The sequence below is a fragment of the Sardina pilchardus genome, chromosome 15 (genome assembly GCF_963854185.1).
Source record: "Sardina pilchardus chromosome 15, fSarPil1.1, whole genome shotgun sequence".
In the NCBI taxonomy this organism is placed as follows: Eukaryota; Metazoa; Chordata; class Actinopteri; order Clupeiformes; family Clupeidae; genus Sardina; species Sardina pilchardus.
The window spans coordinates 16,918,915-16,938,093 of NC_085008.1; the positions used below are offsets into that span (position 1 = coordinate 16,918,915).

A 19,179-nucleotide genomic window follows, 5' to 3' on the forward strand; every position below is an offset into this window, starting at 1 on the left:
TGACTGACTGTGGGAGACACACTGTGCGAGAGTGCATGTGACCTTCCTCTGAGTTTCCACCTCCATCTTCAAAACGGCCGTCTGTCTGGGAAAGTCCCACCTTTGAAGGACAGCATGACATCCAGAGGGTACAGTGATTGATAAAGGCTATTGTCTCGCCATTTCCGGTTGCATGAATGGTTGTTTGACTCACTGATTGGTATCTAAGTAGCTGATATCAAATTTGTTTCGGTTTACCAACAGCATGTTGTTTTTTTTTAAGATCTATGGCTATTGGTTGGTTGAGTAACTTCTCCTGAGTGGCAAACTGAAATACCGTCACAGTGATAAACACATGCTGATAACAATGCTTTGCCAGACTTAGTAGCTGAAACCTGCTAAAACGTGCAAATGCATATCATTTCATCTGTGTGTGCTGGCAGCCAGTGGAAATCAGATTAATTGATTAGTATGAATCACATTTTAACAAGAACCTTATCGGATCCACATAGATGGTTTTCTAGTTCTTGATTTCAACCTCAAGAAGAAATACCCGAAAATTAAGTTTTATTGCATGATTGAGATTTATGAGTCATCACTGACAGACTTCTAGATGGTTTCAATGAACAAGTGTATCTACTCAATGTCATATGAAAAATTAAAAAAAAAACAAGACAAAAAAAAAAAACATTGACACCGGTCCTAATAACTACTTTTTAAGTGGAATGTATTAGTTAAAAGATTAATTAAATTGAAATTGAATTAAGTAATTGAATGAAATTAAATCAAAAGTGTGGTTAACAATTCCACACTGTTTCAGTATACTTCTAGTTATTTACTCCAAAGTGAAGTATTTGCATATTCAAACATCAAACATGTTTTATCAGGGATGTATGTGTAGGTGTTGATGAGCTCATGTGCTGTATGACTGTTGAGCCTTTGAAGTCCCCCCCATTTCCTGCACCTTCATGTCTGACAGAACCTGTACTGTACATCTCTTTAACTGATAACCAGTTAGAACTAACAGCTGTGAAATGGATCTTATCAGAGTTTTCCAACATGCAGGCGCACACATCCTCCCAACAATTACACACACATAATATATGAACAAAATATATAAAATATAAATAAAATGAGGACATTTGGACTCTTCCGTCTGCTAATAACTGACGCAATGCATTTGCCGCACAGGCACATTGTGCAGTCTAAATGGAAAGTAATGAAGTGGAGAACATGAGACCCACTTTTGCTGGCTATGTGGTAAAGTGACCTGGATTTCAGTCATACCAGAAGTGAACACATGCACCTTACATTCAACATGTGCAGTTTAATTTGACTACTCAGATATGTCAGAGATCATACTGTATGCATGCAAGTCACACGATATCATGCTACTGTATGTCCATGGAAGGTTGTATGATTAGAGGGATGCATGACTGCAGTGTGCTACAGTCATGCAGTCCCGCCACTAGCTTTGAGCAATGTCTGAACCAGAGGGACACTTTACATGTACACTGATTTGGTAGAATTAGGCAGACTGAAGCAAGTGCTTCAAACCAGCTTAAATAGTTAAAAGGACTTTCTTTCTTTCTGTCTTTTTTTTTAACTGTGTCTGCCTGCAAAACATGCAAAGAAATGCCTGTAAAAATACTCAGTCAAAAGAGTATGAGACTCTTGATGATTTTATTGCAAAGAATAAGGGGGCAAGAGAAATCAAAAATAACTTGGATAGCTCTGAGAACTTGAATCATTGGAAAACAGATACAAATAAAAAATAAATTAAAAATAAATTAGACATAGAAAAGCAATTTACATATCTGCAAAACATGATTTAGAAAAACATGTGTTCCATCTTTAAAGAGAGAAACAAACCACCACCCCAAAAAGGGGGAAAAAATCCATTTTGGCTGTAGGAGTGAAAAGGAGTCTGGACACTAACATAAAGAAAACAAAATAAAAGCACAGACACAAAGGCCCTGTTGTTCTGTTTTATGGTCATTGTCCTTTAATTCGGCTCCATTTTTCATTTAATCAATCATTTATTACAAATACATGTACATTTCCCTGAGGATGTAAAACCACTCAAGGTTTGTAAGTCCTAGTGGCTGAACTGTTCTTTAGACAGACACAAAATGCCTCTTGATGTGTAGTTAGAACACACAGTAAAAATGATACACATACAACATATTTGTCTTCAGTTTGTTTCCTATGTACCTTTCTATGGAGTATGGAGTATAGCATGTTAGATTACAGCTGTGATTAAGGGTATGGGACATCTTAAAGATAAAATTATTTGATTTTGGTGTCTGCTTCCAGATTTGCTAATTACATTTGATTAAAGACTGTGAGTAAGGTGCCCGGCTTCTTGTATGACGACAGACTGTATAAAGCCCCCCTAGCAACCACATGGTCCCGTATACGGGCACAAGTAGGAAGAGATATTGACACAAAGCACTTCCACAAGATAAGGTGTTCAACAGTATATAAATAAAAAATCTGCAGCAACAATTAAGAAAACAGTTTTCACCCAAGAGTACATTTGTAGTGGGGTCTAACCACTGTTAGAAAGATAGAGGAAAAGGCAAACAAAGACAGAATCATATAACAAAGACCATGAGAAAAAGAAACACATCCAATAACAGATTGTAGAACTCTCCATCTAATTTAGGTGTCTGACGTGAATGAATCGCTCCCGTTTACAGTGGAATCCCTTATTTCATGTTTTAAATAAAAATGGGCACGGCATTGTGGTGATGACTTAAATAGGTAGACGTTGACCTTTTAAAAAGATCAGTTAAAGAGCCAAATGTTATTTTATAAACCTCGCTGACAAAAAAAGAAAAAGGGAGACGGGGGGGAAATGCCCAGTAGATGTACACTGAGAACAACAAGAGATCAAAACGCACACCAGCCCTCTTTCCACACGTGACAAGACATTTACATCATCATCCCAACAGCACAAAAATATACAGACATCTGATCTGGACAATCTATGACCAAACAGTACCAAAAAAACCCAAAGAACAAAAGAACATAAAAAAAGCCCTTACTCTGATATTAAAGGAAAAAACTAGAATTGTCTAACACACCTAAACAATTCCATTTCAAAAAGCTTAATTTAAATACATGAATAAATGTACATCTCAAACAAATATACAGCCGAAGTTAAAGTTTTGTCAGTCCACATATTTGGACACACTCAAATATTCCAACACATTTTGGAGTAATGGTGGGACATTCTTTCGGTAAATTTGATATTTCCAGCATTTTAATTGAACACTTTGGAATCCGTATAAATCGATATTGTAATGCTGAAAGCATATCTCACAACTCAAAATAGGAAGAATCATAGCAGACCAGTTCAAACAAGTTTGAAAAAGTTGCCTCTCTGATCCTCAATAGACTAACTGGAGACAAATTGGAATAGGTCCGTTATGAGTTGGAGACTATGTGAAATCAAATGAGATTAAGATGACTGGAATTTTCTGCTGAACAAGTCTTCTAAACAATCTTTATTTTGGGAAAATCATATTTTCACCATCATTAAATCACATGGTCAAACTGCAACACATTATAGGTCCATGATTACATTACTCATCATAAAATGTATTGACTTTTCTTGAAATACCAACCATGAATACATGTCTGAGGAAAAAAACTCTTCCTTGTTCGCACCTGACTAAAACCAGTGCCGACATCTACCGTTCATCCGTATCGCGTATTGCTGCCATTACAACAACAGCACCTACTGTATGGACTCGCACACACCAGTCTACAATACTTGACTGTAAAATAAGATGTTCAGTTGGGTTCTCCTATACTGACTTTCATGTGAATAGACAAATAAATTGCTCAGGAAGCCCCACTGCAGGATAGTAAAGAGGTGCTTGTAGTCGGAGGACCAAAGATGAGATGATTTGGAGAATACAGCGAGACAGAGGGGCCACTTGTGCAGAGTGAAAAAGGCTCAGGACACATACACTGCTGCTTAAATTTTTGATGTCAATTTTTGAACAAGACGCGACGTATACTATATATATATAAAAAGACCTTTTTTTAAAAAAATACCACACATGGACATGTGCTGTATTTAAGCTGATGCTTTCCCTAAGTGGACACACACTGGATTCTGGCATGATATGTTACCATTTAAAAAGAGAGGAAAACAAAACAATTCAACCAAAAAGAAATAAAAAATAACGAAATAAAAAAAAATCAATTACATACAGGACAGACGTGTGGCTTTTAACAGACATCGAACACTGCTGGCCAAAATTCCTCGCCTCGCCTGCGACGCATACACGGCATGAAATGCCGGCGAGAGAGAGAAAGAGAGAGAGAGAGAGAGAGAGAGAGAGACACACACACAAACAGCACTCTTGCAGGAAGGGCCGCAATAACACCTCAAACCGAAGCCTCTTCCCGGTCCCCTCTCAGGCCTCCTTCGCCTGTATGGAACAATGTGCTCTAATTGGGAGGGCAGCCCCAGACCTCTGATTGGTGCTGCCGGCGGTGAGTTTGATTCTCATTCTGAAGAGTCCAGCTCTAACAAATGTGTCCACCTCGTCAGTAGCAAACCCAGTCCATGTGTTTGTTTGACAGAGAAAGTGCGCACAGCGAAGGGACTTTTTTTTTTTTTTCACAATGCCTGGCCTTTTAATCTGCATCATCATACTAAATTCTTCCATGGGAAGAAATGAAAGAAAAAAGAAAAAATGATAAATATATAGGTGTAATAAAAATGACTGGCTTGCAGATCCATCAAGGTTTTTTTCTGTTAATAACTTACGGGAGTTTCATGATTTCACATGCATGAGTAGTTGCTTGTGAACGCAAACCTTTGGCATGCAGCCTGTATATAAACAGCCTAATTTAAACAACCGGTTTACAATTGCATCAGAACGCCTGGAGACCTCTCTACTCCACGGTGAGGATGGCTGGCTGCTGGAGAGAGGTGGGCAAGGGGTGTCGTCGTGTAAGAAAAGGAAAGTGCACTGCAAAAGCACAGACTGCCTGTTTGTCGTTCTTATTTTTTCTTTCAATTTTTGATAACCAAAAAAAAAAAGAGAGAGAGAAAACAGTTGTGCGTTGCACAGGATCTCAGCATTGTAAAAAAAGGAAAAAAAATAAAATAAAAATACATTGGGTTTCAAAGCCATACCATTGAAGTTGGATAACACAGTAGCAGGCTCCCCAGTGTTTCCAGACTCTCTGTGTGGCTGACCCACAGTTCCCAGCCTGGGGCCACCACTCAGCACGAGGGGGGGGGGTCGAGTCTGAGCAGAGACAAAACACAAGGAAAAAGCACACAGCCATAGTTGTGTCCATGGCCACAGCTGCAGGTGTCGGAGTAGGAGGTACAGTATAACTCTTTCAGTTCTGGTCATTGTTGTTTGTCCGTGTGTTTCTTTTCCCAAACCTGGGTTGTTTTTTTTCAGTCACTGTTTGCGTCTAGGGCATCTTTTATAATGTTGACCGTTTTCAACACACGTCTGCTGTTCTGGTCCCAATTTAAGCATGGGCAACAGGTGGGGGGCACTAGTAGTCTTGGGGAGTTTTGGGGGGGAGGAAGAGTAGAATATGGGGGCGGGGGGGTGCTAGGATGCGGGGATGATCTGGTACGAGCCGTTCTCGGGCCGAGGCGGGGGCTTGGCCTCCGTGGTGGTTTTGGGCTTGGGGGGCCAGTCGGGGTCCACGCGGAGCTCCTGGGCCAGGTGCATATAACGCGCTTTGGGCACCTTCCTCCTCCGGCAGGTCAGCCACGACACACACCGGCTGCCCCACATATCAACGCTGCCCTAGAGAGACGGACACGCAGAGACAGGTGCCAAGGAGGAAACGGAGAGGGAGAGAGAGAGAGAGAGAGAGAGAGAGAGAGAGAGAGAGAGAGAGAGAGAGAGAGAGAGAGAGAGAGAGAAAGAGAGAGATAGAGATAGAGAGAGGGGGGGTGAGGGAGTAAAAGTAGTAGAAGAACAAAAAATACACTCAAATCCAAAAGATGCAGACTTTTAAAATGCTTTCTCTGATGAAAGGACAAGGAAAGGAACTTTTTTAACGAATATATATATAATACAAGGAGCAAGACTGCACCCTTTCATCTAAACTTTTACCATTTGAAAGCAAAACTTTCCATGCTACGCAGTTGCAAACTATCAGTTACATACCTATAGGACTGCTGACAGTTAGAAAAGCTTGGTAGTGGACAATTCTCATAAACAATTTTCAAAGTCACGTGGCAGTCAAACCATCAAGGTGACACTTCAAAGCATGGCTGCATCACATGTATCAATGTACTCGTGCAAAACTGGGACACTGTCCTCAATTATGCACGAAGATGATGTTCGTTCAGCCTCCATTGCCCGCCAATAACCATCATCTGGGTCAAACGCTATTACCAAAAGCTCAGTAAGCATGCCAAGTGCATGCTCAGCACTGGAAGAGATACGTACCTGTGTCACGTTGCTTATTCAAATACACCAGTGTATAAACTCACACACACACACACATGCATCCCCCCACACACACACACACACACACACACACACACACACACACACACACATACCAGAGAGACAGAGGCCTGATAGGCATGCAGCAATGCTGTAGCCACGGGACAGAAGGAAGGTACAGTACACAGACAGAAGGAGCAGGGGTAATCGTTCCCCCTGAGCTGCAACAGCAGCAACAGGCCACTAGGGGGCGAAGAGCACATGGAGGAAAATCATGTTGGAGCATGCAGAGGCAGAGGTTAGGAGGAGTGTGGTGTGAGGGGAGGGGGGGTACAAACAGCCCAGACCAGATGGGATTACATACACTGCAGAAGTATAAAGAGCCTGCAATAGTCAAAAATGCATTCAGGATTTCACTGCTTGAACCACAACTGCCTTTTTTTAACAAGGCAGCTGGACCGAGGAATTACTCTTTAATGTGTTGTATCGCAAGTATGACTAGTAATCACAATTACTAAGAAGAATACATGTTCACATTCCTCAAGGATTATTTTTCATTGAGTACTACTATGTTTACTCATACTTTCACAAATAAAAGTGAAGACTTTTTATAGAAATGTCTTGCACTCTATCGTACCCTGACTTCAGAGGAAAGAAATGTCAAGCACTCTACTTGACCGTTACAGTGCCAGAGACACTGGACATTGGCCTTATCAGTTGACTACTAACTAGGCCTACGTCACAAGGTCTAGCGCCTTCCATCAGCTTACTACAAATCAACCACGATTACAAGCACACAGCTCTAACAGTCTAATGTGAAGTCAGAACCCACACACGTGTTATCTATCTGCGTGGTACACACTGTGACTATTCTAAAGAGCCACATCAGTCAGGACATATAGAAACTAATGGACAAGCAAGCGCAGGAAGAGTAATAACACTGAGAAGCTGCCGGCTCAAGTGAGCAGCTAGCAGCTTGTACGGTAATTTCTCGACTATTAGCCGCGGCTTATACATTGATTTAGCAAAATTTCTTCAGCTATGAGGTTAATACAGGGGGGCAGTTAAAGAGACCCTATGCAACTTTTTCATGGTCATAAAATCGCTTAGAAATCGTTGTTTTGCTTGACTGACCAGTTTTATCGAAAACAGTCACATTTCCTCCCGCCCCTAGTGTCCCTCTCCGCTATTACAACCTTGCAACTTTCTGATAAACGATCGTTTGCTGTTTACATCTGGAAGTCAGAGACGCGAAAGGAACAAGAAGAACCACGCTTGCAATTTATATATTTATATATAGCCTATATTATGTATAAATATACCCGCTAAAGCTGTCGGGGAAGCTCTGCAGAGAAATATGCAAGCATAAAACGAGCGAAAACTAAAAACGAAACCGAAACCAGAGATGAAATCGCCAATCTTGCATTATTCCTCTTTATGGTGTTAATATGGTTTTGTTTCTTTTAACTTGCACAAAAAAACTGTCCTGCGGCTTATACACAATGCCGCTTATGTGCGGGAAATAACTGTACATATGGAAATAGACTATATGAAAATACACACGGAGGAATGTGCATACGTGCTCTTTATACACTGCATGTGCCCTGTATACTCCTCTGGTCTAGAGAAGAGAGGTATCAGTGAAGGAGCAGGGAGGTGGGGAGAGGAGAAAGGAGGAGAGGAGCGGAGAGAGGGAGGGAGGAAGGAGGTGTGAGTGTCCGAACCTGTGGTGTCGGGGCGGCAGGGCTGGCGGCGTAGCTGCCCTGCTTGTCTCGGCTGAACACAAGCTTCCATAAGACGACGTCAAGGACGAGGGTCTATGGAACGAGGCCGTGGTGGAGCGGGAAGAACGGAGAGAGCTACTGATCACACTGCTGGTTCATTCAAGATTTGTTTGTGTTTGTTTGCTTGTTTGTTTGTTTGACCCAGTCTTGAACATTTAGAATAGACGCTACAACACCCTGTTGCTTGCTTTGTGTTTGCTTTACTGGTGGTGATTCAGGCAGTGAATTAGTCATAAGAAGAGGCAGAGAGGATGTTGCGCACTTTACAGAAAAAAACAACAACAACAACAACAATAATTTAGGTGATCATTATTGTTAGCAAAACTCATCAACTAGAAGACACTGAATCACTGTGTGTTGAGGATTTTATGAGGTAAAAACACATGATTGGACAAACTCTGTCCACACTGATTGGATGCTTGATAGGTGCAGAGGCCAAGCCGCGGCGGCATTGGCTGATTGTCTTACTAGCATCTAGAGGGGGAGGGGGTTATCACTAGGGCTAGCGGCACAGCGCAGGGCAAGCCATGGGTGGACACAGCCAATCAGAGTTGAGCACTGTAGTCTGCCCATTCCGGAGAGAGACCAACTGATTCTCTCCATCTCTCAGTTTCAGGCAAGATAAAAAAAGAACTGGAAATAGAATAACTATGAACATCCACACTACAAAATCTGGTATGACAATGGTATCTGGTATGAATGACATAGCATGAAGTAATTATGTTTTATAGTTGAATGTGTGTTGAGATATATGCCAGATAGCTGATGACTGTTGGTGTGAGAGTCAGGGCATGTGTGAGTGTGATAGACTGAGGGGGTGTGTGAGTGTTGGGACATGGCATATACCAAAAAGCAAATGAATGCTGTTGAGCGAGTGTGTGAGAGAGGTTGTGTGTGTGAGTGTGTGTCTCTGTGTGTGTGTGTGTGTGTGTGTGTGTGTGAGAGAGTGGTGAGGCCAGGTGCAGTAGCTGTTTCATTGGGTTACAGTCAGGTGTTAAAACATACTGTAGAGCTGACATAGAAAACAACAAACTACATACTTAACGGACATAAACTGAATGTCAGCAAGCACTGTGACACTGTACGGTACGTGACAATAGCTTGTAGTACATTAGAATAAAAACTCAACTTCAAGTCAGTCTGTAATCTTATATGAAAGTTGATCAGGAAAAGTCTACAGTTTGTAAAGAAAATGTCTTACCTCCACAATGATAGAGACAACAGCATTGAGGAAGATGATAAACAGTATGTTCAGGCGCCATTCCATAGGAACACACACAATCTGGGGGCGAATCAATGGGGGGAGTATTTCAGGACATTTTCAGTACATTTCCTCTCAGGATATCATGTCCAGATAGCCTCTCAGACCTTTAAGCGTGTGTAAGCAAAACGACTGACAGCCATTTGTAAAAAGCGTATCAATCCGCAGTCTGAGGTAAAGCCACAAAGCACTGACCTCCAAAAAGTCGTCGATGGCACTGTTGCGGTAGAACAGGAGGAAGAGCAGGAAGGCATACAGGCCGCACGCCGACAGCACGAAAGGCCCTGGGGAGAGAGAGACAAGAGCCCCCTCGCTCAGTGCATTCTCCACAAACTGTCATTTCACTCATGTTCAGAACACTAGCAAGCAATAAAACATTCATTGCAGGCACTTTGGGTCTGGCACAGTCAGACCTTGTACAGTAGGTGCCTTTTGGGTTGTGCAAACAAAGGCTCTGACAGAGCCATTCTTTTGTCATCACACTTCATTGTGCCAGGCAAAGGGCTTTGTTTATAATGGATTTCAATTGGAACATCAAGTACCGAGGCATGCCTGGACATGTCTGTGGTGCTGTTTACATTTTTTCGCTCATTGGGCCTGGCACTGCTGCGCTCTCAGTATGGGCTCTGCTATGGCAAATGAAGTATATTCTGAACAAAGCTTTAGTTTGCCACTCACAGTTCTTATAGCTTGGCTGTCGGAAGGGCTTCCCCTTGGAGAAGACAATGGCCACGATGAGGTACTGGAACGAGGAGATGTAGAAGAGGGTAGTGTTCTCGTAGTTCTTAATGTTGTGGTCGTCCAGCTCTGTGTCATTGTGCTCGACAGAGATGTTGCTGGAGGAGGTCAGGTTGCAGGCACTACAACATACAGAGAACAACCATTGTGTTAAAATGACATGTTACATTAATCTAAAACACAAAATAGTAATCGACTGCTTTGAGTTGATATGGTTACCATTTTCCAACTGAACAGGTCAACTTCAAAATTTTAGCTCCTACATTCTTTGTGATCTCATAACATGGGAAACTGACTGGACATCACAATTTATTGAAATGACGTACAGTACATTACGACACACTAATCTACTTTTTTTTCATGAGTCAACTGCATAGAGAGGACTGTATGGTGTTTGTTCTGTCAACAGCACCATAGAACCGGAAAAGTTTACCCCGTCATAATGAGACAGAAAAGATGTGAATACGCCCCCCTCACCACCACCCCCACCACCCCCAAGGGATTAGAGTCCGGGCAGCCTCTGGCCGCCAGCCCGGGCAGGGTGGGGTACTCACTCAGACGAGGGCGTCCACTTGCTGTACCAGCTCTGCTGGCTGACCCAGAGGAAGGCGAGCGTTTGGAAGCCCAGGCAGATGAGGATCTGGGTGAGCACGGAGAAGAGCAGCGGCCCCGAGATCAGGCCGGACGGGGGCCGCCGCGGGACCAGCTCCTTCCATGACGGGTTCAGACTCACTGGAGCGGACACACACACATTACACATAAGAACAGATACAGACAGACACACAGACAGACCGACACACACACACACACACACACAAGAACAGAATAGATACAGACAGACACACACAGAGACACAAATACAGACAGACAGACACACACAAGCAAATACAGACAGACACAAACACACATTCACACAGACACATAAGTACAAATACAGACAGACAGACAGACACATAAGTACAAATACAGACAGACAGACAGACAGACAGACAGACACCAGACCACACACACAGAGACACAGAAGAGCAAATACAGACAGACAGACAGACACACACACACAAGCAAATACAGACAGACACAAACACATACTCACACACACAGACGCATAAGAGCAACACAAACAGACACACATAAGAGCAAAAACGGACAGACAACACCAGACCACACACACACAGAGACACATAAGAGCAAATACAGACACACAGACACAGACACACAGATAGGAACAAGCAAACCAATGGGAGTACCACATGCCAACACATAAATACACAATCACAACTTTTTTCCAAGGACAGTAGAAGACCACATGAAAAATCACATAAAACATTTCATCTGCGGAGAAATGTGCAACTTGTCACACACTTACTGGTGAAGACGATGATGAGGATGATGGCGATGTCGATGAAGAGGAACTGAAAGTCTCCCAGATTGCTGAGGATCTGAAAACACAAGACGCCCCCGTCAGCACAAGACCGCCCGCCACAAAAAAACACCCAGAGAGCAGACAGTGGGGTCTCCACAGAGGTACAGCAGCTTGTGCCCGCACCCGCCCACCCCACCCCACCCCACCCCCCTGCCACACACACAGACACACCCCCGGGGGTCAGTCCCGTGGGAGCTGGGAGCTGTGGAGGAGGAGGAGGAGGAGGATGCAGTGGGACTGGGCACTTACAGAGTAGAGCAGCGTGACGCTGATGTACTGGATGATGCTGTAGAGGGCCATGAACTTGAACACACAGAAGGACGTGATGAGGGCGGCCCGGCCTTCCCTGTGGGGAGGAGCGTAGGGAGGAGGAGTTACTGACACAGTGGCCCCACCCACTTCCTTTATTCACTTCCACACAGCTGCAACTCTTAGCACTTCAGATGAACTTATTAAGTCAGTCTCCGTTTGCTTATTCATGGGTTTCATCCAGTCCCTTTCCACAGGTGTATTAAATCAAGCACCTTGATTATGAATGCAGACTGCATGGTGCTTGATTAACCCACCTGTGGAAAGGGACCTGATGAAACCCATGAATTACCAGGTAATGAGCACATTTTACAGTACCACCTGTACCATTTTACAAGTGGAACAAAATATCTGAGACCTACAGTACTAACGCTGAGTGCTCTGGCAATGTAAAAGTACAAAGCACTTGATGATGCATCTACACTTTAATTTGTCACAATATTATAAAGAGTGTACATCAAAACATGGTTTAATATCAAGGGCCTACTACATCCACTAAAAGGGTCCTGGGATGGTCCTGAGCTGCACAGGACGTGTATGTGTGTGTGTGTGTGTGTGTGTGTTTGTGCGTGTGCGGTGGTGTGTGTACCTGATGAGGTTGGGCACGCAGGAGATGTTGGGTGTTCGAGAGGTGAAGGGGGAGGCCACGGACGCCTCCAGCTCCGACAGAGAGATGCCCCCGTGGGCTCTCTTCAGCGCCTGAAGTGTCCAAGACAGATGCACCACGGGCAGTCAGAGCATGTGCGCGCGCACACACACACACACACAGACAGAGACACACATAGTGTACTCACACACACACTGCAATCTGTTAATGTTTTTTTTTTAAGTCAGGCTTTAAAATGTAAACATTCCAAATAAGTGTCACCCCAAGACAGAAAGGAACAAGTGAAAGTCTGTTCACTACTGATAACATCAACATATTGTCATTCATTAACTATTAATTATCAGTTAATAAATAAAGAAATCACTTCGGAAACTTCAGTCATGTCATCTATGGTGGATATAACACATTTAGGGGAAAGTACCGTACATACAAGAGTCTGAGTGTGGGTGCGTGTGTGTGTGCAATGAAAATTAAATTTGTGAATGAAGGGAAAAAAAGCCTCTTACACCACAGTCGTTTGCACCATCACCACACATTCCCACAAAATAGCTGCAAAGGAGGAAAGAGAAGAACTTATGCTATACAAGCCAGGACATACAGTAGGTTGCATCACATATACATATGTGGGTGTGTATGTGTGCATAAACATGTGTGTACAGTGTGTGACTACCCCTCCCCCCGCTGGAATGTATATTCTCTGTGAAACTACATTCTCCAGTGATTGAGTGTGTGGGTGTGCTGCTTATCCTATACAAATATCTATGTGTGTGTGTGTATGTGTGTGTGTGTGTGTATGTGTGTGTGTGTGTGTGTGCATGTACACTCACTCCACGCTCTGCAGTGCCTCCACTAGCTGCGTCTTCTGATCCGGCGCCATCCGGGCAAACACGGTGCCGTGGAGCACCAGCTGTCAATCAAGCAGACAAAGGAGATCAGCGGCACTTCAGATCGCACTCACAGATTACAGGACCGTGGCCGAATGATGCGGGCTCTGGAATGTGGCTCGTTTGGAGAAGCAGGCTCCTCCGACGATGTGTGGAACGGGACACGGAACACTCATTTAAACGGGCAATGAAAAAGTGATGAGAGACATGCCAGCCAACATTCTAAACCGCAACAGCAACCAACATTTCTAGTGCCATGTCTAATGGCCTCTCTCTCTCTCTCTCTCTCTCTCTCTCTCTCTCTCTCTCTCTCTCTCTCTCTCTCTCTCTCTCTCTCTCTCTCTCTCTCTCTCTCTCTCTCTCTCTCTCTCTCTCTCTCTCTCTCTCTCTCTCTCTCTCTCTCTCTCTCTCTCTCTCTCTCTCTCTCTCTCTCTCTCTCTCTCTCTCTCTCTCTCTCTCTCTCTCTCTCTCTCTCTCTCTCTCTCTCTCTCTCTCTCTCTCTCTCTCTCTCTCTCTCTCTCTCTCTCTCTCTCTCTCTCTCTCTCTCTCTCGGCCCTGTAAGTAGCCTTGCCACTTGGCCCACTACACACCAACAACAAAGTATGGGATAAAGTGTTCACAGACACAAAATAATGGCCCGTTCACAGCCAGACTATTTCCATGCAAACAGTCACGAGGGCTGCGCTGGTGTGGTCGCTACCTTGGGCAGCAGGTCCTGGAAGTGCTCGGTGATGACGGCGAAGGCCTTGCCGCTCATGGCAAAGTGGTAGCTCTCCTGCGGTTTGAGTTCGTCGCCCTGGGTCACGTCCTCCAGGCTGATCTCCACTTCCTGCGCACACAGGAAGCCACAGACAGACAGACAGGTGTGAAACAGGTTTTGCTTCCAGGATATCACCATAGCACTGCGGTTTCGGTGCAGACGTCAGGGGGTCAGAAAGAGAGTTGAGGGTATGAGGGCATGTTGAAGGTTAGCACCATGCCAAGTGTTATTCTGGCTGTGATAGCTGGCTAGGTGGGTACCATTTGTTATAAAGAGCCCAAACTACAGAAAGACTTCTGAAGTATACGAGCTCATGAAAACTATGGATCTACAGTATCTATCTATGAAAATCAACTCACAATGGCAATGCAGGATAAACAAATCCATACAAACGCTTTTGACAGGTCATTTGAGTCATGCAAATGTAACCCTGGCAGCGCCAACACACCTTCAGGATTTACATGAAGAGGAAACACCCCCTACTTCCTCTGGTCTGAATGCTATGGGTGTGTGTGTGTGTGTGTGTGTGTGTGTGTGTGTGTGTTGTTTTCACAAGCAGCCAGACAGCATGGCCTCCATGGGCCACTTTGGAGACCAACAAAACACATTCATTCATTCCTCGCATCCAACGTCACTGCCAATTTTGAACACTGATGTCAGACACACACACACACACACACACACACACACACACCACAACAAACCACACACAGAGTAAGCCTTTGACTGACACTCAAGATTAGTGTGTTTGTGCAACTTGAGGAAGTCGAGGTCAGGGCTACGACTGGATCTGAAGCTAATCCCAGGTCGTTCACACAAACAGGTGGGGGCATCAGAGGCCTGGAGAAAGTGATGTGTCTCAATGAGGCGTCTGTGTGCTTGAATGTCAACTGTGCCAGGGCAAGCTGATCCTGTGTTCTAGAAGAGCCCGCTGATCCCATGTTCTCTGTATTCGTAACCCTTACAGTATGCTGGTTGGAATGACAAACCAACCCCTGCTTAGTCATGGCATTTCCAAGCAACTCAACGATGCTTAATAAAGAAAATTGTTACATAGTGAGTAACGTTACATAGTGTGGGCTGGTTTCTAATCTGGCATCTATTCTCATCATGAGATGCTGTAAACTGTGATGCTCTTATATGACCAACAGAGGGCGCTGACCTCCAGCCGTGGAGCCTTGGTGGAGTGCTTGGTGGAGTTGTCCGCGTAGCGCCAGTTGATCTTGGCCGCCTGGCCGTCCTTGGGGGGCAGTGCGTCGGCGATGATGACCCGGTCCTCGGGCGGGATCATCCCGCAGTCCCGTGCTACAGATATGGCCGTCAGCATGTTGTCACCTGAGCCAATCAGACATGGAGAAAAACAAACACACCAGAGGAGAGAGAGGAGAGAGTGAGAAATAGGAAGAGAAGAGGGCCGAGAGAGAGAGAGAGAGAGAGAGAGAGATATACAAGACACTGGAGAAAGAGACCAAAAGAAAGCCCTCGTTTTTCACATGGCTCGACTAGGTGGAGGTAAACGGGGTGCTTTCATTCCTAGCCGCCTTGTTCCCAGACACAGCACGGTTATATAAGCACTCTGGCCCTCGCCCAAACGGGCTGCATGTCCCTGACCAGGTTGTGTGCGGGGGCGAGCGAGGGAGAGCGAGCGGGCGGGCGGCAACAGTGGTGGTGGTGGTGGCGGCGTTAGAGGCGAAACTCAATCTAAGAGCATGATTACATTTACAATGGCAGGGGGTGGGAAGGGGGAGGGGGGGGGGTTGCTAGCCGGCCTCTCCTCGGGCTCTGGACTTTGGAGCTCTTTGACTTTAAGCCGCAGCACTGAACGCTTTATTAGACGGGATTCCAGGAATGCCTCGCAAATGCGGGCGGAATTAAGCCCTGAGCCTCGCAGGAAAAACAAGCACCCTTCGCTCCCCTCGACCTCTCCTTTGTTCTACCGATGCCCACCCGCTCAAACCGCACGCCCCAGACAGGTGGGTGAACAGGGGGGGGAGGGGGGCACTGCCACTTGGGTAAGATGCACCCATTGGGAAGGGCAACCTATTTACCTCACTCAAACACATGGGTGACATATCCAAGTTATATGGTCTTTTGGGCCCCCACCGTCGACGTCAAGGCAGCACTGCCTGGAAGGTGCATGGGTAAGGCAGGGGTTAGGGTTAAGGTTAAGTGCCTTGAAGTCGATGGTGGCAGCGCTGTCAACAGTGGTGGCCCATAAGACTATTAAGCCATATTTAATTAGGCTTTTAGCATATGCATCTCACCTATAAGTCACCTATAGAAATGAGGAGGCACGTTTGATCTTGCCTGGTTCCCTTTGGCTCACTGATGGCAATCACAGCCAATACGAGCTACTAAGGTACAGCAGGTGGGGGGAGGGGGTGTGTCTAAAGTGTGTCCAAAAAAAAAAAAACCCTCCGCACATCAACACTTGCTTGTGTTCTATATAAAATCCTTTCATTAATGACTCAAGTCACAGCAAGATCCGACAGGAGCTCTGGAATGCAGTAAAAGACGGCACTAAATTAAAAGGTCTTTTGAAGAGTAGGCAAGCCTGCGCTTGACGGACGCTCATGCATGCCAATGCAAAGCCGCCCGCTCTGTACAGTAGTGCCCACCATTTCTGTGCCGAGGGGCCGAGCGCTCAAACGGCACACACTCGTACCTGTGACCATGACGGTGCGGATGTGGGCTCGTCGGAGGTCCTCTAGCACACCAGGGGTCTCTGGCTTCAATTTGTTTTGCATGATGATCAGGCCGAGGAACTCCATGTTGGCCTCGATATGATCCCTAAACACAGACATCACACGTGGGGGAGAGAGAGAGAGTGAGTGAGTGAGAGAGAGGGGGAGAGAGAGAGAGAGAGAGAGAGAGACAGAGAGAGAGAGAACAATAGACTTACACCAGCAGGCCACGCATATGGTGTAGCTGTTTGTTTTGCGAAAGGTCAATTCAGGTCAAACAACAGCAAGAAATGTAAACACACGCTGCTGTGATCAAAGTGTCGTGTGGGTTACACATTATACAGCAAGTGTGAGGTGAATCAGATTGCTCGTCCATTGTAAAAGTTTAACTATGAACTACACCGAGAGTAGAGAGGGCCTTCCTCTCGTTCCTCAAACAAACACACACCCCCACACACACACAGGTCTGTCTGTGTCCTTTAAAGACTTACCGGTTCACGTTCTGGACTTTGTGCCAGGTCAGCTTGGACTCCAGGCGTCGGTGTGCCAGGGCAATGACCCGGAAGCCCTGTTTTGTGTAATCCTCCAGTACCTCCGCAAAATCCTCGGGCACTGCATCATGGGGGAAAAAATAACAAAGGATATTTCATAGGGTCAAGAATAAGGCTTTGGATTTATTTCTGGTCTAATCAGTTAACCACTTCTGTAATGAGCACTGAATGATCTCTCGAGCGGAGCTATTTGTCCTCAAAAGAGTTAGTCACAGAAATCGCAGCGTGTTTAATTTTCTGGGTATGCAACATTCCCGTAGCCAAATAATATACCTGTGAAATAACACTGGACATCCACACCACTGACAATGGGAGTGTTCAGTTTCGAGATGCGTCTGATCAGAGCAACGCAGTATTCACACCAAGAACGATAACTACAGTATAACCATAACAATAAAAGCGCCCACACTGACAAGCAATAACGACAAGTTTCTTTTTGTGTTAATGAATGTGACAGCTAAAATGTAATGGATTCTGATTGACTGTTATCTTTTTATTGTTCTCAACATCGGTCGGAAAGTGATCCCTTATGATATCATTCTTCATGTCGTTATCATTATAGTTTATGTGTGAACGTTGTCATTCATATTACTGCGAGCGATATTTGTTTATAGTTATCGTTCTTGGTGTGAACGGCCCTTAACAGGCACTAGGACCTGGGGGGAAGGAAGAGCATCCCTCGCGTGCCCACCTGAGTCCTTCTTGCAGAGGCTGGCCACCACCTCGGGGGCGCCCTTGAGGAAGGCGTCCATGCGCTTCTCCCCGAGCGTCCGCGTCACCACGCACATCCGCTGCAGCGCCGAGGAGAAGGGGAACTGCCGCACGATCCCGATCTCGTAGCCAGTCTGCTGGAAAAAAAGAGAGAAAAGAAGCAGCGGAGCGAGTGAGCGAGCCGCCTTTTGTGCTAACTGCGAAACGCTGCTATGCAAGATTCATGTGTCTGGTGCTGGTGCGACTTGTCTGGTCTCGTGTGTCAACTCACCGACAACTCATACAGCTCCTGTGGCAGCGAGGGGGAGAGAGTGAGAGTGGGAGAGAGAGAGTCATTAGAGTGAGTCAATCAGCTCAGTGCAGTGTGAGGGTTAGCCATTAGCTGACCTCAGGTCAGGGAAATCAGACAGGTCTACGGTTACACAACACTATTACCACTATACTTTAAGTAGTAAGCAGTTACTACTTCCAAATCTCAGTGTGCATAAGAAGTGAAATCAGAATCTGTGAAATGTGACAGATCTCAAAAGTAAGCCAAGTATGCATATCATTTTGCTGTGCCAGAGAATTTGTCAAGTTCTATATATTGAGGACAACGAGGGATCATTATAGAAGATTTAATCCAACAGAACTGTGACATGCAAACACTATCCGCATCATGAAACCATTCTGGAGCCTGTGTGTGTGTGTGTGAGTGTGTGTGCGTGTGTGTGCGTAGTGATTGTGTGCATTTAGCAACTGTACCATATCCTGATCAGGTGACATGATGGGTTCCGGGAGGAGCTGCTTGGGCGGCCGCACCACAGTGGGCATGATGCGGTTATGGAGCGCCGTCTCCTCCTCTGTGGCCTCCTCCAGGATCTGATCACACACACACACACACACACACACACACACACACACACACACACACACACAGACACGCGCTCGCACACACACACACACACACACGCACACACACACACACACACACACACACACACACACACACACACACACACACACACACAGACACGCGCACACACACACAGACACGCGC

At 45.3% G+C, this 19,179-nt stretch overlaps 1 protein-coding gene across 6 annotated transcripts in view; it reads right to left on the bottom strand.

Moving 5' to 3' along the window:
* Positions 1 to 1,648: 1,648 nt before the first annotated feature.
* Positions 1,649 to 19,179, bottom strand: part of atp13a3 (ATPase 13A3) — a 44,091-nt gene continuing 26,560 nt past the window's right edge. For 3 of the 6 annotated variants that reach the window (XM_062555551.1, XM_062555550.1, XM_062555553.1), the window contains 18 exons: positions 18,885 to 19,001; positions 18,412 to 18,429; positions 18,121 to 18,277; positions 17,370 to 17,490; positions 16,860 to 16,984; positions 15,357 to 15,529; positions 14,135 to 14,263; positions 13,378 to 13,457; positions 13,057 to 13,099; positions 12,533 to 12,642; positions 11,884 to 11,980; positions 11,578 to 11,650; positions 10,766 to 10,943; positions 10,152 to 10,333; positions 9,669 to 9,757; positions 9,414 to 9,494; positions 8,153 to 8,245; positions 1,649 to 5,777 (listed from right to left, as the gene is read on the bottom strand). In XM_062555551.1, coding sequence (XP_062411535.1) covers positions 5,577 to 5,777; positions 8,153 to 8,245; positions 9,414 to 9,494; positions 9,669 to 9,757; positions 10,152 to 10,333; positions 10,766 to 10,943; positions 11,578 to 11,650; positions 11,884 to 11,980; positions 12,533 to 12,642; positions 13,057 to 13,099; positions 13,378 to 13,457; positions 14,135 to 14,263; positions 15,357 to 15,529; positions 16,860 to 16,984; positions 17,370 to 17,490; positions 18,121 to 18,277; positions 18,412 to 18,429; positions 18,885 to 19,001 — 2,067 coding nt within the window. In that variant the 3' untranslated portion in view covers positions 1,649 to 5,576. The remainder of the gene's footprint in view (positions 5,778 to 8,152; positions 8,246 to 9,413; positions 9,495 to 9,668; positions 9,758 to 10,151; positions 10,334 to 10,765; positions 10,944 to 11,577; positions 11,651 to 11,883; positions 11,981 to 12,532; positions 12,643 to 13,056; positions 13,100 to 13,377; positions 13,458 to 14,134; positions 14,264 to 15,356; positions 15,530 to 16,859; positions 16,985 to 17,369; positions 17,491 to 18,120; positions 18,278 to 18,411; positions 18,430 to 18,884; positions 19,002 to 19,179) is intronic. The other 3 variants (XM_062555552.1, XM_062555555.1, XM_062555554.1) reach the window with 3 other exon arrangements.